Source organism: Serinus canaria, chromosome 2 (assembly GCF_022539315.1).
Source record: "Serinus canaria isolate serCan28SL12 chromosome 2, serCan2020, whole genome shotgun sequence".
NCBI lineage: Eukaryota > Metazoa > Chordata > Aves > Passeriformes > Fringillidae > Serinus > Serinus canaria.
In genome coordinates this window covers 116,000,139-116,027,942 of record NC_066315.1, presented here as the reverse complement: position 1 = coordinate 116,027,942, position 27,804 = coordinate 116,000,139, and the positions used below count along the sequence as shown (strand labels likewise).

The 27,804-nt window shown below is 37.7% G+C and overlaps 1 protein-coding gene across 2 annotated transcripts; it reads right to left on the bottom strand.

The window, feature by feature from the left end:
* Nucleotides 1–845: 845 nt before the first annotated feature.
* YTHDF3 (YTH N6-methyladenosine RNA binding protein F3) lies at nt 846–27,804 on the bottom strand. Of its 2 annotated transcripts, none has more exons than XM_009085782.4 (5): nt 27,644–27,804; nt 25,595–25,619; nt 20,377–20,462; nt 17,450–19,042; nt 846–5,621 (listed from the first exon to the last, which is right to left on the bottom strand). In XM_009085782.4, exons 1-5 carry the CDS (start codon nt 27,665–27,667, stop codon nt 5,598–5,600), a joined length of 1,752 nt encoding a protein of 583 aa, XP_009084030.2. In that variant the 5' UTR covers nt 27,668–27,804; the 3' UTR covers nt 846–5,597. The 2 variants fall into 2 exon arrangements, with proteins under 2 accessions (XP_009084030.2, XP_018766339.1); XM_018910794.3 differs by lacking the exon at nt 27,644–27,804 and adding an exon at nt 26,368–27,295.

The following is a 27,804-nucleotide window of genomic DNA, read 5'->3' as shown; positions in this document are numbered from 1 at the left end:
TTCAAATTTCAAAGCTCAAAATTCAAATTTCATCCACAGAGTGGATGAAATTCAAAGTAACAATAACAAAAAATAATCTCAAGAGTTACAAACTAATTTTACAGGCAAAGGACGTTAATTAAGACTACAAGTGCAAATGCACACAGGATATGCAAACAGCTTATAAACTCCCACTGTTAACACTTTGGTTATCACCAGCACTAAAATTCAGAAGAACACTTAAAAAGTGGAACCTTGCTTTATTTACTGTTTCCTTAAATTCCAATGAAATACTGTTTCTGTTTCCACCTTCTGAATGAAAATGCTGCAGAGTTAACTTTATAAGATGGCATACACCACACAGGAGATTGAATGAATCCAGTTATAAAGGCAGTATTTCTCTATTTGCATTGGGGAAAACAAAGCGGACTGAGACAAGCTTAACTCAGTCAGAAAACCTCCTCTCTCCAGAGAAAGAAATAAGTTAACTTTTTTGTAGATTGTGAAAACAGCATCCAAAGCCAGGCTTCCCTTGTGGGCATCCAAAGGAAACAGCTGACAGACATACCCAGTGGAGTTTTCACAGAAAAGGTAGGAAAGCAGAAAGGAATTCTTACTTAGATGGGAACAAGAAATTCACTGTCTCTTGAACATTGAACTAAGAACAGACTTCTGGAGGAAGATATGTAAAGACCCACCCATCTGCACTCTGCCTGCAGTGTGGCAGAACAAGTTTATTGTGAAATACATAGTTAAATTGATTGGAGAAGACATCCAACTCGTCACTGATTCCTGTTGGTTGCATTTTCACTTGCAGGAAGGACAAGGTCAGAAAAGAACAGATAACACAAACATTAGACATCTCCTAATATTAATAAGCAGCAAATTTTATTATTAATATTTTGCTTAGAGAACCCTGGACATTGACAGTACCATTAATAAGAATGCTTTGTGATTATTATAAGAGAAATACTGTTGAAAGCCTGGACTAGATACAAATTTAAATTTGTGAACTGAAAGGTTTGTATTCATCATATTAAAATGCACTTTATTAAAATATGTAAAGTAGAACAGACAGTACAGAACAGATGCTTTGAGGAAAGCTTGCCAGCTGTACACCAGTATTTGTATATGAGACCAAATTAATTTACTTAGAATTCCTATGACCCACAGAGAAATTCTTTCCTCCCCCATGCTGAACTACACTAAATGTGTCAGGTAGAAAATAGAAAAAAAGATATGAACAGGTTGCTCCTGAGGAAACTTTCAAATATATTTAATAAGATCCAATGGTCAATTCTCATGTTGAAGAACTCTCATCTATGTCACCACACTGTAATGGTACAAACATTTGTAAAACAAAATGGTAAAACAAAAAAAATCCCACAAAATTGAAACTAAGTTTGCTATACCTAGATGGAAAAGAACCACTCTCTTAATCTCTCTTAATTTATCAGTAAATTATATGGATCTTCACCCAGCAAAAATATAAACAAGACATTGAAAATCTTTGTGTATTTCCTTAACTAAATAAAAGGAAAAAATAGTAGAAATGGCTTTGGAAAGCCACTCCTAAAGGGTGGTTTGCATTTGAATGCTTAGAATTATTCATTTAAAAAACAGCGCTGGAGAAAATTCAAAGATTGTCTCCACTGGATTTTTCACGGCACTAGAATCAAGTGAAGTATGTAAAAATCTTTCTGGTGAAAGCCACCAGTAATTTTAAAAAATTAAGGTAACTGTGACTTACAGAATTCAAAACACTGTTGCTTCAACTCAAGTTGAGCTAGGAAAAATGCACTGATTTCGTTAGGAATTTTCTAGAATGACCCTGCTTGCACAGGGAGGTTGGACCAGATGACCCCACTATGGTCCCTTCCAATGTGACCCGTTCTGTGAATACATTTCAAGTGTGCGAATTCTCCGATGAAATAGAAAGCAACTTCAAAATAGAACTTGGACTAAACAATGAAAAATATTTAAGATGCTTCCTCCTAAATACTACATTATTTGCACTTGACCTCAACATAATCTTTTGTTTGGTGCCATAGATTTGTCTGGATTAAGAATAATTTTGGCAAGGGGCTTTTGCATCCAAATTTTGCAGACAGCAAACATTGAAACTGCCGGAGTAGCCAAAAAGAAAAAAAAAACAGAAAGAGAATGTAGAGAAGTACTTAATAAATTAAGCACAGAATGACAAAATACCTGAAGAAGTGAAATTTGTCTAGTTGTGAATGTTGACTTTTTCCCAATCCAAGCCCCTCAAAATAAAGTAGCTCTCAGGTTTTCCTTAAGCAAGCAATATGCACGTTCAACTAACAGAAATTATTCCTGTCAATTATCAAAATACTACGTGAAAGATGCTGATGTTACAAAGCCAAAGATGCCCAAAGGTGAGCAAAACTCTTACAATCTTAGTTTGTCCCACCTGTGTTGCTAGGAGAAGCTTTTCCACAGCAGCTTTCTGTGACAACTCTTAGGCCTCCTCAGACTGGAAGAAGTAATCAAAATGGAGAATACTCAGCATTTCCTCTGTTCTCCTTGTATCACTAAATGTTTGACATCATCATATCTCACTTGTACACTACCAAAATCTTACACTGGAAGCAGAATTGGTTTTGGTTTTTTACCCCTGGGGAGCCTTTGCCACTTTTAAATATTCTGCTGCATCTCTGGCTCACCAACCCCAGGTGTGTAGTTGTAGTGCAGCTAAGTCTATTCAACAGCGGGTACCTGCTTCTGAAAGAACAAATCTCTTCCTCACCCTCCCACCATCTCTCTTCTAAACATCACAGAGAGCTGGCCAACCGGTAAAGCAGCAGAAAATGGCTCGAACTGGCTCAGTTTGGATCACAGGAAAACAAAGGCTGGCACAAAGGAGGAGGCATCAGGAACAGAAAAGGGGTTCCACTGATTCCTCCATTAGCAAGTTAGAAAGCAACCACTGTAACACCTTCACCATATCGAAAAATCAGACCAAAAAAAGGCATTTCTACATTTATTTGAGATAATAAGCACCATTCCTTTTCTTTCTGGAGGAAAAGAACTTGTGCATAAGGAAGCTGAAGATTAGAAGCTTCACATGTCCATTAACTAATACAGCACTCCACAGCTGATTTTACAATGTTATATACTATTTTTACAGTACTTTATATGCACATAAAATTCCTTTCAATTTCAGCTGCACATACTAAACTCTCAGCAGTCAGCAAATCGGTCGCAACATGACTAACACCATCAGCAATCAAACTCTTCTATTTGTAGATTTGCTAACAATCCTGGAACAGTGTAAGAACTGTCACAGCTCTCTAAATGTGATCACCTCCTTCTCCCACAATCCTGTCTCATCTTCCCAGCTTTCAAAGCCTGCAATAAAGTGGTGAACCCACTTGATGCTGAACCTGATTCAATATAAGAGCAGCGCTCATGCTATTAGAATAAAAAAAGGCATGGGGTAAGGCAGGAAATATTAACAAAAGCCTGCAAAAATATGAATACTGCAGTGAAAAGCAAACTAGGGTTGCACATGCAATCAGCTCCTGAACGCTTGACTCCAACATTAGCTTTCTGGTAACTGGGAATTTTTGGGAATTTTAATAAGATAGTTTTGTAACAAAGCAGCAGAAACATGCTGATACCTCGGGGGATCACAGACAAACTACATCCTTTGGACTCACTACATTGACCTTTGCCACTTCAGCTGATCAATGACAGCTGGAATAAATCAGCCCACAGAGGGAAACAAATAGCTATAAAACCTGTTAGCAAGGAACAGATACACATGGAAGCAGTAATTTTTGGGCTGAAGCCAAATTTCATAGGGATTGGGCTTGAAACCTCTGTGCCCTAGTCTCCTCTTACAATGTGCACTTTGCTTATCCCTCTCTTATCCCACTTGCTATTTATGACTCATCTATCATTTAAGTGACATTGCTTCTTTACTCCAAAATACAGGAGTGGCCTCCCTTTTGAGCTTCCAGATAACTGGCAGTAAAAATTGAGATTCGTGTCTGCTACCCTGCAGTCCCTAACAATATTTAAAAAAATGAGCAAGAAGTGTGCACTGAACTTCTTGCATTTGCATGATTGTATGAGTGCAAAGGGCTTAAGAAGAGAAAAAGCAAAAGTCATCAAAATCATCTGTATTAAAGACAAACCTTTTCTACTTAAGCTCCACAACTTTGACTGTCAAAATCTGTAAATGAAGGACTTGAAACACAATATAAACATCTGTGTTGGACAGCAAGACATGAAACTTGTTCAAATAATATGTGCTACTGCTATTTTAAGCTAGAAGATATCTGACTTCTACATCGCTGCTCTAAAAAGGGAAAGCTATCCCTGGAGTTTGGTACAGGTTGTTCAGTAATTTGTACAGTCAATACACCCTCTTAACAGTTTTTCAATATTCTCTTCCAGCAGACAGAATGTGTTGCTATATGAATTGAATCAGAAGATATACTCTTGAGAGGTTAAAAATTAGTACAGAATCAGCCCACTTAATATGTATTCTAAAACTCTTGTTGCATGTTTCTAACAAAAATCTTAACATGGTTATCAATATGTCAACTCCATGGACCAAAGAATTCTTGTCAAAATATTTCCAAAGAGGGGGAAAACACCTCGACGTTGGCACAATGAAACAAAAAAATTTGAGAAACAGTATATGCTTGCTAAACAAGAATTATGTTTATTTAGCTAGTGAATCACCTAGAGGAGTAAATTTTCACTTTCATGATAGCAATCTGTCAGGCTTGCAAACACCCAGAAATAGGAATTAAAGATTATTTTAAATGTAGTTATAAAGGTCATAAAAAGTCTGATTTAGACTGAGGTACATTTACTCAAAACTGAGATTCATTGAGTGGTAGCAAACAAACAGTTCCTCAGACAAATGCACTTTTTTTCAGTATACATGTTACAGAAAAAAAATAAAGAAATGTGCATTAACTGGTGGTGTCCACCAAGCTGCATATTAATATTCTCTTACACCAAACAGTTTGAAACAAGGGAAATGTCATTCTATTATAATTTCATGTTACAATTCATTTGGCTAAACTGCAGCTTAAAGTTGCTTTGCCATATTAAAAGATTACTACAATAATTTTCACATGAACATTTAGACTTGAGTTTTACTCCAGGACTAAATATGGCATGATTTGCTTTTAATCTGTTGAATAGCTAAAAACTGACAATTAAAAAAACTACAACAAAGAAAAAATTAAGTTGAAGCAATGTGAATCTCACATCATTGAACCACTTCTAATGGTTAAATGTTAGTATTTAACAAATTCAAAGAGTTAATGAATCCTTGCATTCGTTCGGTCTCCTGTGCCTTAGCTAGGATGCATAAATACAAAAGACAGCAGATACTGGTAAAAGCTTCAGGACAGAAAGTGCTTGACGAAGGTACAGTTCTCAAGTGTGTTTGGTGAGAGAGTATAAGGGCAGATGCACTGATGAGAACCATTACAAGAAGAGTCAATTTCGTGTTAAAGTGTTCAAAGATGTCACCTTAAGCAGAAAAAAGCTTTAATAACGTCTTCTTAGACATATTAGGCATTTCCAGAGTCTACATCATTAGTGTTGTATTCTAGCAGGACATCTCCATATAGTTATTGTTTGTTTCTATTTCTCTCCTGAAAAAAAACAAAAACAAAAAAGGACAATCATATTAATACACACAGATCAACATTATCTGCTTTTCTTTCACTACAGCACTTTCAGTGCTTGCAATTTAGCTAAATCAGGCAACATGCTTTCAAGGAAAAAGCTTCAATTATTTCCAGGAATATGAAATTATACAGTTTAAGTCAACAGTTTATATGAAATTATACAGTTTAAGTCAACTTCATAAAGAGAAACATAGAAGTATACGTCAAACGAAAAGGCAAACATGTTCCAAAAACCTGCTATCAAAAAAATTACTTTTAATTATCAGTTTGAATTCATTTACAGTGAAATATATTCCACAAAGTGAACTGAGCAAGGACACCAAGGGACCTACACACAAAGATGATGTACCCTAAATTTTCTGCTTAGATTGTCAAAAAATGCTCTACTGTCTATCCATTATATCCCTGAAAAAATATGGTATTTCCACATATCTCCATCAAAGCTCCATATAATAAAAAGTGCTTAAGATCAAAAGGTAAAGTAACTAGTTGGCCCAGAAGCTCATTCTCCAAACAAATGCTCAAGTGGCAAGGAAAAAATATACATTTTTAAGAAGGTGATGCATACCTTTTTTAGAATTTACTGTCAGTAACAAAATGCGAAGTCAACGAAATAGGAATGGTTACAAAGAAACCTCACTTCAGCCTGAGCCACAGTGAGGATCACAATAAGCAGACAGCCCTCACAGCACTATGAGATGCCTCATAGTGGCATTTAGGGCCAAAATAACTAATGGCACCCTAAGTATCAGGGACTAACAAATCCCCATTCTGTAGTACAAGTTTAGCACAATAAATGACACTTTGAGTGCTTTATCATCATCCTCCATTTTCTCTACTTAGTGCAAGATAAACATACACTTTAGCATTATGACTACCTCCAGGAACAAAAATAAAAACTGATCAACAAATGATATATTGTGGCCTTCATAATACATCTTCTAGCCTGCAAAAACACACCAGTCAATGTAAAAAAAACTAAGAAACAGCATTTTCCATAACACCTTTTTTTATATGTACAGCTGAGCACATTACAGAAATATACAAATACCTGCATGGAAGAGAGGTAGGTTCCCATCCCCATTAAAAGATAATAAAAAATATAAAATACCTCTCCATATTTTTATTATTATTGCATACTATAAATGGAACAGTAACAGCAGGGGGAACAAAATAACCCAGGAGGCATTTGAACAGCTATTTCAAAACCACATTGAAACTTTATAGTGCTAGAAACTATTTAAGAAAATTGCAAGTGAGCATATGAGCCCACATAGATCCTTCCAAAAAGACAGTCTACTGAAAGAAGAAGGTATGTAACGTTTATACTGCTCATTACTGGTGATCTAGTCCTTTCCAAGACAGATTTCCAAGTTGCTTCAAGATGAAAACCAGAACAATAAAGCCCAGTTCTTGGTCACAATGAGCAGCTCATGGTCCCAGCAGCTGTGTGTCTAAGACTAGACATTAGCTAGAGCAGATTTCAGTATATTTAAAGTGAAAGCAATACTTGCACTATTCTGCTAGAAAATTATTCTCCCTAGTTCAAAAATACGTAATAAATAGTTTGATAGTAAGATAGTGCTTTTAAGGATTGATAGTATCAGTCATTAATACAAGCAGATATCTTAACAATGCACTCTTGGCTCAAAAACAGATGATGACTGGCCTCATGCCTCACTATGCATGTAAGGCATGCAAAAATAGCCTGCTCAGGCACATCTCAGCTTATTTCTCTAATATAAGCAGACTTCAACTGCAAGAACTACACAAAGCATTGAAAAACATTCCTGCAGTAGTAAGTAGGAGCCTATGAAATTGCAGTGTTAAAATATATAACAATTTTAAATATAGCCTGTATACAACTAAAATCATCAGTTCCTGTCCATTTGCAAGTACTACACACATAAGCACTGACTCAGGCTGTCTAGAAAGACTCTCTGCATTTCAAACTGCTGGACTACAAACTGACCAACACTATGCTTTGTGAAGCTTTCAACTCAAAACACATTTAAGTTCATAAAAATTCAAAGTAGAAAAGGAATGATACCCTGACTACCTTCTTCCACTTGATGAAATAAAGGAGATGTTGCGAATTTTACATCTGCTTTGAATTCTACAGAGAAAAAAAAGGCTTCAAAAAAACAGCACATCTTTCCTGTAGTCTCAAAATTACATATTACTACATTTATATTTAAATACTTCAAGCAGACATACAAGCATGACATTTTTCAATGCAAGTGAACAATACATTCTTCAAATACTGGTATTGGCGACATGTGGCACTCTACTGCAAAACAGAAAGAAGACCTGATTTACTCAAAACACAGGCAGTGCTATTCCATTCAAAACCAAACCCCTCCCCAGCTCCAACAGATCACACTCCTGGACCACTGTCTTTTCCTATCTCAAAAGGGGGTTTTGGGTGTTTTGGTTTTTGAGTTTGTTGGTTTTTTTTGTGGTTACAGACAAACTAACAGAAGAATTTACCTCCAGAAGGTTTCCAGTACCAGCATAGAAGTTTCCAGCATAACCACTTCTCTTTTACCCAATTAATTTCATTTCTTATATTCAGATAAGCAAAACTTTTGTCACATCTCTTGAAATGCTCTTTGACAAAAACTTTCTCCTGTATATTTGAGTTCCCTGCCAAAGGTCAACTCACCATGGTCAGATTACCCAGCTGCAGGGGGAGTTTATGAACAGGACATGGAAATTAGGTACCATTCAAATCAGGATGATATGGGAACATATTGGTTGGTTAAAGGTACTACTGTCAGCTGCAGGCCATATGCCCAGCATGTTTCACATATGCAAATAACTCTCTGCACAAAGTAAAGGTGAATCTAAAAACTGCTTTAGCCTTAGAAATGTGCATCAATCTAGTACAAACAAAACTAGGAAATTAGCTTGGTCTGAACTGCTAAGCTCACTTACTTCCAAATTTTAGTTGTCTGAATTCAGAGCATTAATTGAATGATCCCATGCTGAGAAGTAGCTGCAATGTAATTTATCCTCAGATATAATGAAATCTCTGTGCTAACAAAATTTCAAAATTCAAAGCAACAAAAACATTTCCTGATCTGATTTGAAAGAAGCTACTGAGATGCACACAACCCTGACTTTGGGATTTATTTGCCACAAAGAAGGTAAATGAAAAAGCCTCATTTTAAATAGTCTACATGTAAATGCAAATGTAGCCTAACAAGAACAAGAAGCTACTACAGTCTTTGGCTGTATTTTTTTCCCAAGGTCCCACAAACTGAAGCTCAAGGTCAGGAAAGGCAGATCTGAAAGAATGACTTCGGCTGATTTTTACAGTAGTTTCAAGTGCAAGCATTTCAAGGTGTCTATTTGGAAGCTATCCAGGGTTTCAAATTTACACAGGCCAATAGCAGAGTTCCCACACACCCTCCAGCACTATCAGCTATAATTGCAAAAAAAAAAAAAAAAAAAAAAAAAAAAAAAAAAAAGGCAAAACACAGAATTTTGCCAAACCTCTGCCTCTTACTGCAAGGGACTGCAGTATCCTCTGCCTCTTACTGTTTAAAGTGTTCCTGCCTGGAGCTGTCTACTCTGCCCCTCTCCCAAGAGGGAGCATTCTAACACCAGCTTCAGAAGCTGCTTTACTGCAAACTGTGATTTAATCTTCAACTTAGAAGCCCAGCTCATCTGCAATGTAAGCTAACATGTCAGACTGCATTCTGTGAAGTGAGGCACAGGAACTCATCTGCTCTGCCAACTGTGCTGCGTGGGCAGAAACACCTGGCAGAGGCAGAGCAGGCAGCTGTAGAGGTGGTGAAAAGAAGCCACAGCAAAGCTCATGAAATCTCATTTACTAATGGCATCAGCCATAATCTGCAATTTATTTTGCTCCAGTGTACCATTAAAGCTAGGACAGCATAAGCATTGACCTTAAAGCCTGAGAGCCCCAATGAAAAACAGATTACTAGAAAAATGAAAAATTCCAGAAATTGTTTACTCTGTATCAGCAGCTGTTAACGTAAACTAGATTACTGAAACTTTAAAGTTGTGTAAAATATTGGTCCTTTTTAACTTCTCACTCCTGAACTCCCAACTAAGAGGGCACATTTCCTCAACACAGAAACAACCTCAGAAACAGATAAATATATTTAAATACATTTTTCTGAGAAGTACTTCTGGGAAGAAGGGAGGGAATGAATAGATGAGAAGGGTCTCTAGAAGTCTTAAATGAACCTCGAAAATTTTCCTCTGCAGGTGCCATTCCCTCCCTAAACACTAATTTTATTCTATTCCTTGACCCAACATGAAAACCACAAGGCACAAAAATCAAAAAGTTAACATACAAAAAAAACCATACATTAGAAATCAAACATACACTAAATCAAAAAATCACCATACATTAAAAATCAAAGTTAACATACAAAGTCAAATAAGCCTTTACAACTTCAGAGTAGCTTCTCCCAGTAAGCTTTGAGAATTAATACTCATCTGAGACCCTGCTGCTACAGATCAGTCGAACTATAGATGGTATGTAAGGGTTCTCAAGGACATAAATACTAAGAAACTCTGCAAAAGCCAGAAAACCTAGACTTCTAATCTTTTATACTTCCTACTAGTTTTGATGGCATTTTACTTAGTAACTGAAACATACTTGTATGCATATTTTCCTATTATAGGAAAAAAATTACTGTAAAAAGGTAAATAAATTTAAATTTGATCAAACTCACATACTGTTAGTAGAACATGAACAGACCATATGATTTTATTATGATAATGATAAAGGCAGTAAGAAGTTAATGCCCATCTGAAATTCCACATGGTAGAACCATTCAAATGGCAGAGTTGGAGAAAGAAACCCAACTACTTAAAGACACTACATGATAACACACAACAACAAAAGGCTCTGCAGAAAGCAAGATTGAACTCCATGAGCCAGCAAAGCCCTTCCAGTCTTGTCTTCCCAGACAGATACTTTCAGTGATAGATCAGCTAAGTTTAACTACAAGTAGCAGGTGCTTTGCTTCAGCACTGCACATCATTATACACTGAAATATCAGACTTTAATTACTACAAGACAGCCATTTCAGTAAGATGATTAAAAAAAGAAAAAAAGAACAAGCCTCCAGATCCTCACTATTATTTGTTAACAATGCTCAGAGCATAACATTGGCTTTTGAAGATTGACAACAGATAGCTTCTTACCAAATCTATAGAAATTGCATTTAGTGATGACCTCTGTCCCAGCAAAAGCAGCAGAAAGATGACTGACACCTGGGCTAGTTGTTCTCAGATACCCAAGGGCAACAAGAACACATTACTTAATTGCTCTGCTAAAGAATTTATGGTAGCCTTGGAAGGGAAATAACATTCGCTGCAGGGCTTACAAAATACCCTGAGGAAGAATTTCTCAGGCAGTTTTTCTTTAAGCCCCACCACTCAAACTCTTTGAATAGGTGTAACTCAAACTCCAATCTACCATGAGGAAAAATGAACTTACTTTATCTTGGTTTCATATTTATATGAAAATGCAGTGAACATGGAAGTTTTCATTTACTTTTTACAACTGACTATAATCTGTATAGCACAGAACAAAACAATTACTCATCAATATTAACTACACTACCAAACCTCTGAAAAATTCACAAAGAACCAGGCTCGAGAAACCTATCATCTGCTAAGCTTTGTAATGTTTCATTTCAGCTAGATGAATATGAAGTTTTAGGCAAATTGGTTTTGATATAAAATAAATAATCCTAGTTCAACTGAATCTACAGCTTCAATAGACATGCAAGATCTGTATGTTTAAAGTCCCATTTTTTCAAGCAAACCTCTTCCAGCAATCTCCAACTGAGTTACTGCTAGCTAGCCCATCTGCAGTATGAATCAATGAAGCAAGGCTGTGAAGAGTCAGATGGGTTGGGACTTTCTTGCAATAGGCAGGCATATTTCTTCCCTGCAAACTGCAGGGAAAACATCACTGTTCTAAACAATTTGTTGTTAATAGAGCACTGAAATCTGAGGAGATGCAGCAGGAAGCAGAAGGCTGGCTCATGAATTTTTACAGCTATCTGTGTATACATAAGGTTCTGCTTCTGCTCTGGAACAAGAGATTTAGAATTTCTCCTTTGCTTTAAAAATCACTGCTTAAAATACTAGGTACTACTGCCACAGATCCAGCTCAATTCAAGTTCAAAGTCTTGTCTTAGGTAGCTGCCTTGATATTTAAGAACATCAAGTATTAGATTCCAAAAAGTGACTGGTCTCTTAGGCTTTGAAGTAAACCATTTGGTTGATATTCCCAGCTTTTCCAATAGGGGTCCCTATTTTACAGGAGAAATTGGTCTTTCCACTCCCAGAGTAAGAGAAGTTGAACTCACATAGTAAAAAAGAACTTTGTAGGCTTGATTTTCAGGTAGGGATTTCAAACAAATAAACAAACAAACACATGACAAGATCTGTGCAAGTGTTGCTATCAACTAAGACTGCACCTGTGAGTTTAATTATTTTCCATCTCTTTTATTCAACAGTCCAATACTGCACTTTCCCTCTTGCATCATCACTAGAGAAACACAGGCAACAACACTGCTCAAACTCTTACATGGTCACTCTGTAAGAGACCACAAACATCCATCCCCATATTCTAAAGAATTCGAAACTATACCTTAGGACAGAAACAACTGACTCTACCAAATGCACAGAAAACAGGCACACTTGAAATCCCTGCATCTGTAACATAAGAACATGAGGGACATTTTAAATTTTTTCAAAAGACTGAGGATGCAAAAGCAAATGAAGACATGGCAAATAAGCACACCATCATGGAAAGGAAATTCTGGAGCAGTATGCTCAAAATTATTCTAGCTGCAAATAATCTTCCACGACCAGGGGTACATATTCATCTCACAACTATCAAGGGAGGGAAAAAAAGTGTTTCCTATTCCTACCTTCTCACTTCCAATTATGAAGGTGACACTCTTGATAAATATGAAGTTCAAGGAAATCGAAAAATAAATGTCCCTTGAAACTTCATCAAAAGCATACAGGAAATGAACATGTTTCTCAAAAGATATTAATTACATAACCCTCTTTTAGACAGTTTCATGATTATTACATAAACCTCTTCTAAATATAAATTCAAACTTTTAGAAGTTGTTTAGTACAAATATCATTTAACTGCATTAAAAATTTTTGTCAATCACCTGTTTTCCTTAACTGAAAATCTGTCAATGGCTCTGTTTTTGACATTATATTATAGTAACTGATGGTTGGGGGTTAGAGGAGGAAGAAGCAGCTACATTTCACTCTTAATGGATTATTTCTCCCTTCAAGATATTTTTAAGAAATATCAAATCAATCACAATGTCAGCAACGTCTTAGAAAGAAAAGGAGTTACACTGGAGCCTGATAATGACAATTACCAGAGAAACAAAAGTTACATTGGTATCAGAATGAAGGGGTGGGGGGGGGAAAAAAAAAAAAAAAAATCACTCCTTTTAGAGTCAAGAAGTTCTAGCTATGTCAGCATTCCTATTACAAGATAAGTAATACAACAGAAAAAAGCTAAAATTTTAAATGCTTATTTATCTGTCATTTAAAGGCTTCCTGAAAAGTAAAAAAAAATCCAAATGCAAATTAGATAACCACAAATATATACTAAGTTCTTCTGTCTTACCTCAGGAATAAAAAATCAATTACTTTTCTGGACTATCGCACTGAGAAAACTATCTAAAGAACTCTACAATTACATGAAACCATGACCTTTTTTCCCACTGTATGCTACAAAAGTAGAATTCTCCATGAAAAAGCACCAAAAGAAGTCCTAGGACAACAGATAATAAGCCACTATCTGAGGGCAAGGAAGTCATAATCTATCAACAACTGCATTTTTAATCAAAGCTACATTTTATTTTCACCCATATTCTTACTGAAGATCAGATGCTAAGCTACTACTACAGATGTTTTTCTTTATTTTTAATACCTTTTATGTTTCTAAATTGTAATTATGTCATCTTAAAAGGCTTATTTTCAGATTTCTGTTTCATTCATTTAGATATTACAGCTTTCTGTTGAAAGACAATCAAACATCTTTTTAAATAATATGCATACAAGTCGCCCATTTACACCACAAAGCAGCAGTTAACTAAGGACAAATGGAATTCCAGGTTATTCAGTGTATGTCTGACAGATCTCACGAAAAGCATCACTCATTTCTCTGATCCTTTGGTAAAAGATCACAGCACTTTTATGTTTAAAATAGGAGTCTAGAACCTGAGCTGTAAGAGAAAGGGAATGATTACTGCACTAGCCCTGCTGTAGATACCTCACTCACACCAGGGTTACATCAAACAGTGGTGGACACTACAGTTCTAATATTTATGCTTAAGGAGACTATTCTTTGCCATTTTCAAGCTACCTTAATCAAACAGCAAAGTTACTAAAGTTTCATGTTTATCAGAGACTATGCCTTGTACTTTCAGAAGTATACTGCCATATTTTAATAAAACATACTGCTAGGCCATATTGGGAATGAATTATTGATCCCCCTGAGTTGTTAAGATTAAACTTTTACAACCAATTGTTTTAAGATAAATTAGCTGTAGTGATGATCAGTTATGAAGCAAATTAAATCCCTAAATTATTTACTGTTTACAATATTTAGATTGCTGGCTGTATGAAAGTTAGTAACCACCTATGCAATAACAACATATTAACTGAATTTCAAGGAACATGGAAGGGACTTCTGCTGTCTGATGCATTTAATATTTTATTAACAGCTACAAGTCTATTTTTCATGACCAAAACACTGGAAACAAAGTGATTGCCATAGCTGCCAAAGAAAATGAACAGGAACTTAATTTACACAATTCTACAGGCAGTAGAAAGTGCACATATTTAAACACAGCTCCATGAAAGCTCAGCTGGCACTAGGTATTAAAGAGCTATTCAATTAAGCATAAACCAGAGCTTACAATACTAATTGGTCCATTTACAGACTTGAATCATAAGAGTTAACAATTGCATGTTTACAATTTAAAGACACATTAGTTGTACACTGTGTGATAAAAGAAAAAACACAGATTTAAAATCAACATTCAATCACAAGAGAATGCTAAACTCTCAGTAGATGTCATTAGTTTAATTTGAACTTCCTATATTTTAAGTCCATATTAATTTGCTGAAGGCACGCCTCAAATTCATCTACAAAGAGAAAACCTCACGAGTAACCTACAGAGTTCTAAAGCAATTTTTGATCACTGGTTATAAAACAAATTTGTACAATGCCTTAAAAGAGCCAATGGCCACTACTGCAAGTATCTCGACAAGCATGTTTTCTCTCAATAGTGCTGGGAAAGGTAACTATTTACAAAGAAACAAAGAGGTCAGTACTTGAGTCATACAGACACTGTGTGTTTCTCAGAAGATTTTATTCAAATAGCAGTGTTGCTTTATTACTCAAATACTCGTAATCACAGTTATCTAGTTCCAGTTTTCAGTTTAGTAGTTCAAGACCTACTAAATGCTGAACTCAGTACTTTGAATTTTAAGTTAAGCCCACATAGAAACACTTCAATTAATCTACATTCCTCCTCTTAATTACATTTTGTGGCTTTTACCTACTATTGAGGGAACAAAACCACAAATAAAACAATTTTCCTGAGTTGCTAGGGTGTGTCTGAATTATGACTTGTCTGTGAAGGTTTTTTTTTCAATAAAGGAGATATTTTTGAAGCAAACCAGTTATTTGTGAAGTAGCCCAAAATTCTGAAAATTTGTAAAATACTGAAGTGTGAAGGCTGCAGAGATACATTTTACACTGTAACCTCAGTCCTCCTGAAACATTACAAAATTACAACAAATCACAAAATTAGAATGTCTAGAAAGAGCCCATGAGGATCACCAAAGTCCAACTCCTGGTTCTGTGTCCAAGAGTTGCACCATCTACCTGAGAGTACTGACCAAACACTTGAACTCTGTCAGGCTTGGAGCTGTGACCACTTCCCTGGGGAGCCTGTTCCAGTGCCCAACCACCCTCTTTTCCTCTATCTGATCTACATCTTCCCTAACACAGCTTCAGGCCATTCCCTGGAAACCTGTCACTGATCACAAGAGGGAAGAAATCAGTGCCTGCCTCTCCACTTCCCCTCATGAGACCACAATAAGGTCTCCCCCTTAGTCTCCTCCAGGCTGAACAAACCAAGTGTCCACAGGTCCTTCTCACATAGCTTCCCCTCCAGACCCTTCACCATCTTTGTGGCCCTTCTGGATGCTCTCTAATAGCTTTATGTCTTTCTTATATTGTGGTACTGAAAACTGCACACAGGACTGGAGGTGAAGCTTCACTAGCACAGGGCAGAGTGGGACAATCACCTCCCTTGACTGGCTGGTGGTTCTGCACTTGATGAAGTCATACCAAAGCCTGAAAAAGTCCAAGTCATTCCCTTACATTGAATATTACTTAAGAAAGCAGTCCATGACCCCATCATCCAGATACCATGAAAGTTAACAGTACTCATTTAGGGCATAATCCATTTTCTTTTTAGGAAAAAAAATCCAAAAGGCATCACACACCCAACTGGGATACTCATCTAGCCTCCCAACAAAAGAAAACTTTCAACATAACAATTTATTGCAGAGTCATGCAATAGAACTACAAAATTGGTTTGAGGTATTCCTGACACTGTTCTCCAGGAGATGCAACACCTACATTGAAGGATTAGGAACGAACCACGGGGTGAAACCACCACAGTACTAGAAACCTAAGAGAAGTAAACATTTCACCTGCTTCACAGCTTCTTCATGTGTCAGCTACAAGTGAACAAATTCTCCACTTCACATGTCTCAAGGCCCTTAGCATAAACCCTAAACTTTTGGGGTTTTTTATTCCAGTGAATGGTGTGACATGATGAACAGAGATCATTAGCAGCAAACCATACCAATGGCAACTCCCATTTTTGAATACTTGCCTATCATCCAACTGGTAAAAACAGCTCCTGAAATGTTTCTAACCATGAGACAAATCAGACATTTACAGTTACTGGCAAGTCTGGAAAGCAAGTAAATATAAGAAAAGTAAACATTGTGGCACATGGTGATCACACGTGTTAGGGAGGGTATACAAGACAAAGTACTCACATACTACAAAACTGCTTGAATTAAATGCTTTTCCCTTGCCTGATGAGCATTTCAGGAAATACCTCCAAATTTAAAAGCTTCTCTACAGAGTTACCACATTTACTCTTCCTTGCAGAAATGAACATTTTTTTAGGAAATGCACTATCAGAAAGGTCAAAAAATTATTCTGTCACTGTATCACTTCTGTTTTCACAGTACTACAAAAGATAAATTGAATCGAGGAGAAAACCTGCTTTTCACACTAATCATGCTGTTAACATTTCATTAAAGCAGAATTGAATTTGAATTGAAACACTATGTGAAATAAAGTACACTTCTTCTCTAATCTCTGATCCTTTTTGTGACATCCAGAAACTTTAAAAAAATAAGCAAGAAGACTTCAGTTATGGATAATGGACTCAATTCAGTTTTTACTTGCATTGAAGAAGTAGAACATGTCAGATGTCTGCTTATTCAGGCCTACCTTTATATTGTGATTAAACAGATGGCTGAAGTAATAAACAAGTTACAGGAACTTAAATTTTTTCATTAAGAGCCAGTTATATCAAGTAGACACTCTGAGTAAGAAGTATCACTTTCTGATTTAACACTTGCATACAGAAATCCCAGATGAATGAAAATCAAGGTTTCTGAAAACAGAAAAGAGAGCTACTGCAACGACACTGATTTCTTACCCTACGCATGGCTTCCTCCTCCTCTTGACGCTTCTCGTAATGTGCAAAGTCATCAAAGATTGAGGTGGTATGCTTGAAAGTAGCAATTATTTTAAGCACTTGCTTGGCTTTTTCTAGGGGTACCTCTTGAGTGTCCCTTGAATTGGTAACTGGTTTGTTGTCATTGTTTTCCAAGCGAATATGTCGCAGTTGGTTATTGGGAACGTCTTTGACAAAGATCCATTTGACATCAAACTTCCCCTTCCACTTATCCTGAGACCAGACACCAGCATATGCATTGTAGTCCACAACAGACTTCATCTCAGCCACTCCGCAAAAGTGTCCACTGCCATTCACACTGAAGAGCAAATAGAGTGGGCCTTTGCCATTCAGGGACCGGTAAGCAGCATCCAAGCGCTTATTCCCATGCTCAGTACTACACCAGATAGAGTACTTAATGGAGCGATGAATATCGTCCTCTGAATAACTTTTGATTATAAACACACGTCCATTCTTCAGATTCCAATCGAAGTCTTTGGGATTGTAGTTGTTTATGGCCTTTAGTTTCTCCAGCACTGGATGCACTTCCACACCAGAAGGTGAGGAGCTGACGGATACAACACCTAAACCAAAGTTCTCACTACCAGCTCCATTGTTCTGGCTGAAGCCCACACCCCTATTACGGGGAGCTACCCAGCGGTTTTGCAGCTGTTGCTGCTGCAACTGGTGAGGCTGGGCCTGCTGCTGAGGTCCTTGTTGCTGTTGTGGTTGCTGTGGCTGAGGCTGCTGTTGAGGCAGTTGGCTTTGCACCAGTGGTGGTGGTTGAATTAATGGCTGAGGCTGCTGGATTATAGTCTGAGGAGGCAGTACTGGTTGAGCTGGGGGTGCTTTTACCACTGACCCTTTGTCATCCCAAGTTCCAATATTCATGTTGTGTTTTATAGGTGGCGGCGGTACAGCAGGGCCCCCAATGCCCACATTACCTTTAGGCTTGAGTTTCGGCTGAGGTTTAGCAGGTTTCCTCGCAATTGCAGCCCATGAGGTTGGTTTAGGTGCTGAACTGCTAACTGGGGGCACGCTGTTAGCTGCAATGCTTGTCATACCTGTACTGCTCAGAGCTGAACCTACAGTTTTTGTTACAGCAGCCGTCATATCTCCACCAATTTTCAGTCCGGTCATGCCTTGCTCAATGCTGCTAATCCCAGGCACCTTGCTCAGAGTATCACTGCCAAATCCAGCCTGTCCATCTGCTATGGCTCTCCCAAGAGAACTAGGAGGATAGCCATAGCTGCTGCTGTAAGCAGAGCTTTGCGTTGATTGTCCCTGAGATCCACTTGTCCCCCATGTAGAGAAGTCTGCATTCCCAGGAAAAAAATTAAATCCATGCTGCCCAAGAAATGGAGGGGTATTTCCTAATGCCCCAGGTTGACTAAATACACCATCAGGTATGTAATGGTGTTCACCATTGCTCATCTGTCCATAAGTTGTCAAATATGGCATTGGAGGGTCACCTGCAGTTGACCATGCTGCTTCACCTAAAGAGTATGGAAATCCAATGGATGGAGCATAATAGCTAGGCATGTATGGGTCTGACATTGGTGGATAGCTGTTACTCTGCAAAAAAATAAAATTTTTTAAAAATCAGCAATATTGACAATTATGCTTGGGGGAAAAAAACCTGTAATACAATCCAAAACATTTTTAAGGGTTATATGAATGTATTTGTAACTTTCACCATTCCTCACAACATAAAAGATGAGTGAGGTATCTGTCAGATATGACCATTTCTTCATGAGACCTTCTCAAAGCATTAAAGGGCTCCCTTTTGCTCTGGAACATTATCCTTATGTTTAGCACCTAAGCTAGGTTTAAAATGCCTCCATGCCAACAACATCAAGAAAATAACAAGCTACTCTAAAACAAGTAATAACTTTTTAACTAACCTTTATAACTATGCAACTTTTTTTAACCTTTATAACTAAAGAAAAATAGCTGCAACTATGATTTAAAGTTGCGGTATTCTTAGATTTTGTCATATTTCTCACTTCTAAGTGGAGACTCCAATAGACTAGTACATTGAAATGGATGCAAGGATGCCTGTTTGTTTTAGGAGTAGCAACAAAAAAGAGGTAACACATCCATGCTATGGAGAATGGGCATTAAATAAGTACTACTCCAGACAGACTCCTGGGAAATCACACAATTTATTTCTTGAGACATTTGAAGGACTACCCCCACATGATTTCTGCTGGTTTTTTTTCTAGAAAAAATTGCACATATCATCATCTAGCTGATGCTTCCTTAATGCTGTATTATTGGAAAAATAAAGTGAAGGCAAGCAAAAATTCTTAGTCTTTTAACAATTTGCACTCTGTCTTTCAAGATCACTCCAGTTTACAAACTTAACATAACTCATATTAACTTTCAACTACAGAGGCAATTCACAGCTCTGGAAGTCAAGCCATTAGTGTCTTGGCAGAAGAGCTGTACCAAGCTGTAGTGATACTAAGCTTCCACCTATTATGGCATCAGCTGTGAGCTACTTCTACCACTTTTAAAGGAAACCATGTCCAAGCAGTTAATATATTCTCAGAGCCAATAAAACTGTTGTTTTGGACTGCATCCAAAATGATGATTTTATTTTAAATGTAAGGGTTTGGTTTTTAGCTCAAGTTTTTTGTAACTACATCTTTCTGAAGCTAGAGCAGAAGCACAAGAGCAAGGGACATGAAAGCATGCTTTGTAACTTTTTAACTGAAGCTTTTCCAGTATTCTTAAGAACACTTCATCTGCTTAAGATATCATATGATGAGACAAAGTCTGACATAATATTATATTTCTATGTATATTCAGGCAAGTCAGTAATGGTACGAAATATCCAAAAATTAAGTCTGGAAGTCAGCTGAATGTCAAAGTTAACTTCAAGGTACTAACCAATGTTCACTTACCTGATTTGTCTGACTACTTAGATATGGCTCAAAATCATCATCATTTACTGCATCCTTTTGATGAATCGAACCGTTTTGTACTGAAACTAAAAATAAATCTGTATTAGAATAGTCTCTGGAAAATCTATGCTGCATTTTCAATCTAATATTTCTTAATCACCTGTACATTGAAATACATATTATTGTTAAGCACCAGTCCAATTTAAACAAAATAGCTCATTCTACTGATCATGAGGATCAGATCTCAGGAGAGGTCTGCAAAGATGGCAGCTAGGACAGTCTGCTCCTGACTATTCTTTCCTGGGATCCACAGACATGTGGATGAAGAACTACAGGCACACCTTATTTGCACAGGCAGTAAATCCAGCATTTCCGGAAGTACCAGACCAAGTGCAAATGTGCAGACCAACCCAATCTATAGACATATTCAATAGGTTCAGGGAAAGTTGCAACACACAGCTTTCTCCTGCCAGGAGGAAAGGCAGTTACCCACCAAGATAACCATGAAGGACACCACTATTCAGCTATTTAATCCTGTATTTCCTACATAACTGTACTTCATTAGTGACATCTCTGAAGTTTTGAGGTGCCAAAGCAAGACAGAAATAAAAGCGTAAGTCCCAAAGGGTGATTACAAACCTTTCCCAACACATATGCCACTATATGCTGGAATCTCTTCCTACCTGCTCTTCTTGGTCTCCTATTACCTTTCATTTCATCTAAGACATTACACCTACCTGGGATTCTCCAGCTGCCCAAATTACTTGAAGTGTCTCTCTACCATACCCCAGGCTACTATTCAAACAAAGCCACACTGCACAAATTTCTGCTAAGTTCCGCTGTTTCCCATGTTGCAAAGCAGAACAGGGACTTAAACCAGCACTTTCAATTACACAACCTGAAGATTAAGATCTGTTCTCAAAAATAAATTTACTGGTTTTCCAAATGCAACTTTTTTTTTTTTTTTTGGTCAAATATGTTCAGTGAGGGGAAAAAAAGTCTCAGGATGATCAGTAAGGTGCACTGAAAAACCACGACTGCAGAAGTTACAACAAAACAGCAGATTTTCTGAAACTTGAACCGAGTTAGGAGCCAATTTTATGGTTTCACCCTTTTAGCAAAAGCTTCTGAAAAGCATTTACAGCCATGTAATTAAATATTCAACTTTGCAGAAATTAGTGCCTAAGAGTCAGGGGTTTTTTCTTGCTTCATTGGGGGTAGGGGGGTTGCCACACAAAATTCACATTGTAAGCCAAGTGGTGCTTGAATTTTTTTCACATTGACTTCAACATCCCTAAAACAAAACTGCCTTCACTGAATGAAACTAGCTGAAAGAAATGACAAAGTGATAATTATAATCACAAGGAATAATCAAAATCCTGGAAAATTTTATTAACTTCAGAGAGCAGTAAAAAAAAAAAAAGGTAAAATTCATAATTTAACAGAGAAAGTTTTTTCAAAGCAATTATCTAGGAAGAAAGCAACCTGTGTCTTGAATACCTTCTTGAAGTTTTAAAAGAACACCAGACATTTCAGTTATTACAAACTGGCACGGTGCATTTCTATACCAGCAATAGTCAAATATGACCAGCAATGCTGAGCACAATGCAGTTTACAACTGGATAGAACAATATTCCTAACTAAACACCATATTTAAATAAACACTATGTGTTGGGGGTTCTTTTACCCCACAAATAGAGATTCAGTTCAGGTCATGTATCATCCTGAATTGAGCTCTTTATATTTGAATTCCTCTTTATTCCTCATCCAGTTACACACAGGATGAAGCCTCAAAACATTTTGTCTGTCATGCCCACTGCTCAGACTTAACCAAATAGAACAGACAGCACAACTCTCAAACACAATTCAATCATAATGAAAAACATGGGCAGCAGCACACAAGTTTCTTAAAAGCATGCAACCACAAGTAAAGGAATAAACAGATGTATATCAAGACTAGTATCCCATCAAAATTAATCTCCTCATACTGACAGCTAATCTTCATAAAACGTGCATCTGCTATGTTTATTGCTCCACAGGTATCTAAAGGTCACTGAAGACAGAATTATTTTTGATCTGACATTACAACTAACATAAAATATTCCTGTCAATGTATTTTCTTTCTTATTCATTCTGTACTGAGATATTAAGTCAGTGACACAAAATATTTCTACAGAGATGCTTTTTCTGGAGAAATATATACATTTCCCAGTGAAATAGCATCACTGGGAGCATGTTTCTTTAGCTTTTCATTCTAACTTTACATAATGTGTTAATAGTGAAGAATGTAGCCCACACAGATATTTAACAAGAGCAAATGAATGCCTCATTCCCAAAATCTCATGTTAAGTGTTCCAAGTGAACAGGGCAGTGATGAAGAATACTAATTGAAACTAATCTACAGATACTAAAAATATCTGTATCAATATGATGCTAAAAATACTGTATGTTTCTGCAAACACTGTGAAAACATACAGTGTAATTAGATATTGGGAAGAAGCAACTCAAAGAGAGGAATTGAAAGCTAATATTCTTTTAGGTGCTACTATCCTTGCAATAACCACTCACAAAAAATTATACCCAAAGGTACAAGAATAACTTTTTCATTAGAAGTCATCACACTTTAAAGTGAAGAATAAACCCTGAAAGAAACATTAAATATTTCATTCTCATTTTAAATCTAATAATTACATTTAAGCCTCCGACAAAACAAAAAAACTGTTACACACTCAAGTGTAAAAATAAGTCAGCACCTTGCTATGACAGATTTGATACATTGGCATAATAAACAAAAGGGGAGAAAAACAAGAAGGAGTTCCAGGAGTGCCTTTTTTTCTTCACACCCCTGTTAGTCATAATTTGACGGATGTCAGTTCTGATATTTCACGTCAACTGTACAGTAGCTGACAACCAGAATAAGTGAAGTTTTATGACAGGATGATTTACTCATTCAAGCCTCTGAAATACCAACATATAACTCACACAACAGATAGACAGTACTGTTCTACATACTGGAACTTCAGTCCCACAAATTGTGGTTGAAGGAAACAGCACAGTACACCAGTTTATAAGCAATTAAAAAAGACCACCCAAGGCATTTTGCTAGACAATAAAAATCAGCTACCTACCAATATAATTTGCAGGTCTAATATTTTTTATTTCAATATGAAATATGTATACACACTTTTTACTGCTCATTCATTCTCTCATATGCTCTATCAGACAGGTGGACAGCTTCTGCCATCCTCCTTAACATTATTACTCTTTTGCACAGAACCACCTTCTGACTGGTCTGTTAACTCAGTATCACATCTTCACTCAGAGCTTCTCTAAGCTGAAAGACAACTGAAAGACTGCCTGCTAACATGTGGTCAACAAGGACTGCTGACATTGACTAAATTCAGCCACTTGAAAAAGCCTCCAGCCCAAAGCCAACAACTTGTGCTACAATGAAGATGCTAGCACAATCTCCTAGGCCTTTAATCTAATGCTAAGTCATATCTCAGTTTCACTAAGGAGACATTACACCAAATAATTTAACAGAACAGGGATTAATTTTTCTGTTTACTATAGTTTTCACTTAGGTCATACTCTCAGCAAGAGCATACATCGTGAGTATTTGTTATTTAAAAGGATGCACTCCATAAAAAAAAAAAAATCCAAGTTCAGAAATGCAAAAATCTCTTCCTTACATAGCAAGCAGATATGTGTTTTGATTCAAACATTCCACAGCAGTGACAAATTATAGAACACAAAAATATGCTAACATAAATAAGGCAAAGTTAAGCTGACTAGTGCATTTTCACACACTGCAACACAGCACCCAAATAGAAATGCTTAATACTTCCAGTCCAATTCACATATATAGAGTATAGTTCAAAAACTACCTGTGTGAGTCTCTAACAGATGCATCTAATTAACCTCACTAAAACTGAGAAACGATAATTCAAAGATTGTGAAGCCATAAACTACTTGCTACAACGAGTCTGACTTTTCTTCTCATTTAAGGGCAACATGGAATGTTAGACCCACAAACTATTTCAAAAACATGAAGTAGTTAATAAGTGCACTTTGGGCAAAAAAAAGAATACGTGAGAACAAGTATTCAAGAATGACCAAACTAAGAACATCTGAGGAGGTAAACACATTCATTTTTCTCTGAATGCAGAGAAATTAAAAAGAACAGGCCAAACTCAATGAGATCTGGGAACCACGTGCCACCTCACAAGCAATGCATGTAACAAGAAGCAGATAATCTGCACGTAGACAGAATAATAGAATAAGTATGCTGTGGATAACATTAAATGACAGCTCACAGAGACCAATTAAATTAGTTCAGATAATGAACTAAGAGGGGCAAAGAGTACCCAAGCTCAAAAAAAAAGTTTCTTATCTGCATAAGTATAACAAGCATATTAACACACAGAGATAGCTGTGTGCATTCTACTCTATAGCTCAGTTTGCTGAGCAGATAAGAATTAAATAGGCACAAAGTGGACTGTTTAGGCAGAAAGAAATTCCAAATAGAGTATTAGTGAAAAAATAAAGTCCATACAAAATACTGCAAGATATAATCTGAAATGCTGTTTACAACTGACTTGCCAAGAATTTTAGACAGAAGAATATTAAGTAGTTAGTAGTTTCTTCCCTCTGTGGGAAGGAAATCCCACTGAGTACGGTATTTAAAAACTAAGACTGTGACAGAAACATGAAAAAGCAGAAAGCCTACAAATACATAAAAAAAAAAAAAAAATCAGTTACTAGTGCTAAAATGAAGCAAGACTCCAAAAATTCTGAGAGTAAGGAAGGTGATGTTTTCTGCTTATAGATATGAGTAACTAGTCACATGGTTGCTGTCTAGCAAACTAAGGAAGCTGTTCAGAATATTCTTCCTGATGATTCTACTCACTAAACAGAGAGGCCCAAGGTGTACTGTTAAGAGATTATACAAGCATATCACAAAGAAAGCTAAAAAGAAATAGCTATTTAACTGTCTGACTTCTGACATTAATCTTTTGCAAAATAACACATTGTAAACCGATGTACTGCTGTGCCACAGTAAAAGTGCAGAGAAGTAACATTCTGGCACACAATTTAGTGTCATCTTCCTCTGAAATAAAAGACATCCTATAGCTACAACCTCTTGCTGTGACTGTCAGACATTATCCTCCGTAAAAGCAATATTACAGATTTATACAGAAATACAAAGTTAACTTACCTTTATTTCCCTGTCCTTTAGGTCTCTGTATATAGGAAAGTGGGGAGGAGGGGGGGAAGCAAAACAAGTTCAGTTAGAATCTTCTAATATAAACTTCACTGTAATTCTATTTATTTGCCAATTCTGCCCTTTCCAACTTATATATCACTTGAAAATATTACTAAACCATGCTATTATAAAAATGCTGTGACATTACTTAAAATAACATTATAAAATACTACAAAACCAAAACCTGATAGAATTTTACTAAAAATATTGAAATCATTTAGGATTTAACAGCATATGAAGATTAAATGGTGCTGAAAAGCTGAACAAGTGAATTTTAATTGCCCCAGGGCCTGAAAAAACATTTGCAATAAACAAAAATAACATAGTTTTTAAAAAAAAGTTACTGCCAATACCCATATTTCATTAGGATATGTCACCTTTTAAATTGACTGACAGGTACTTATCAGAGAACAACATATAATGCCTTGCTTTTTAGATATACAAAGGAATACAGAGTTGTATCATATGCTGAACTTCAAGTTGCGTGTTCCTCACCTAAGCAATTATACTGAGAAAATTATACAGTCTGTACAAAGCTTTCACACAAGGAAATAATTCCTTAAGGAGGATTTTTTTTGGGGGGGGATTAGTCATTACAAAACACTGTAAATTTGTCATGCACTAAGAATCAATGTAACATTACAAGTTACGGTATCCTTAATTCCTCTACAGAAAGATAAGCTAACTTTGAAAAACAAATGCTAGTCCATGAAAATCTAATTCACCTTCTCATATTACTTTCAACTAAGCAGGAGTGGGTCTCCAGGCTCCATCATTCTCTTAACAATTTTTAGTCCTGAAGAACTCAGTATTCAGAGGTTTGAAAGTTTAGGAGACAACCACCTCCAAGTTACTTTCATATGCATTTTTCTCAGAGTTACCATAAAACTGTTCAAGGCTGCTTCACCTAGAGGTGCACTGGTTAGACACTGTCCTTTCTCAAAACAGGAAAAATCTCTGTAACCTGAAAAACCCCAACCACCTCATCTTTTGGGATAAATCTAATCCAGACACAAAGGCATGCAAAGGCCAACAAGAGATAGAACTAGAAAAAGTTGGGAAGAAGCAGCCTTCATGAAAGACAGAACAATGAAAAGCTAAGAGATCACTGAGCTAGAAATAAATGCTTAAAGGAAACCGGAGAGCATGCACAGAGACAAAAGAAACAGAACATTAAAGGCACACAGAGAAAATAAAAGGAGGCAAGGGACTGCAGGGCTGAAACTTTTGGGGAGTGCCAGAAACCCACGGACGAAGCAGAGATCAAGACAGAAAGAAAGACCAGCAGAGGCCTAGCAAAGGTAAAAAATAACAAATTCTAAGCTCCGTGAAGGACCCAGTTTTAAAAAGTGCTGCACAGCGCAAAGAGAAAAACTGAGAACTACTGGAAGAAGCGAAGACCGAGTGAAAAGAAGTCAGAGGCCCGAAGGGAGAAAGGTGGGCGAGGAGAGCGAAAGGCAGGAACAGAAAGGATGCGGTAATGGGGAGCCTGGCGGAGTTTGGGGCGCGCAAGGAGAGGAACCGGCGCTAGGCGCCGCGGGGAGCCCGGCTCTATGGCGCTCCCGGAGAGAAGAACCGGGAGCCCGGGGGCCTGGCCGGGACAGGCCGGCTCCCGAGTAGGTCACACACAAAGAGGGCCGCGGGCGGGGGCCGGGCCGGCAGCGCTCGGGGCTGAGCGGCGGCGGGCGCTGCGGGCGGGCGGGGAGGCGGAGCGGCTCCGGCGCGGCTCAGCGGTTATAAATAGGGGCGGCCGGGCCGGCAGAGAGGCCCGACATCCCGGCTGCGATGGACAGCCGCTCCCCATGGCGGCGGGGAGGGAAGCGGGGAGGGAAGCAGGGAGGGAAGGAAGAAGGGAAGGAGGAGGCCGCGAACCGCGCCGCCCCGGCGGCGAGGGAAGGTGCAGGTGGCCGCCCTGCCGCCGCCCTCCCCCGCCGCGGGTAACGACGGGGCCGGGAAGAGGAGAGAGCGGGCGGCCGTCCCCCCCCGCCCCGCGGGCGGTACCTGGTCGACGCTGGTGGCTGACATTCTTCACGGGGAGCCGCGATCCCCTCGCTCCGCTCCGCCTGGGCCTCGAGTGATTCCGCACGCCGGGGCCGCTCGCTCGCCTCCGCCGCCTCCTCCCCGCCGCCGCCGCCGCCTGATTGTCGCCGCTGCTTCCTGGG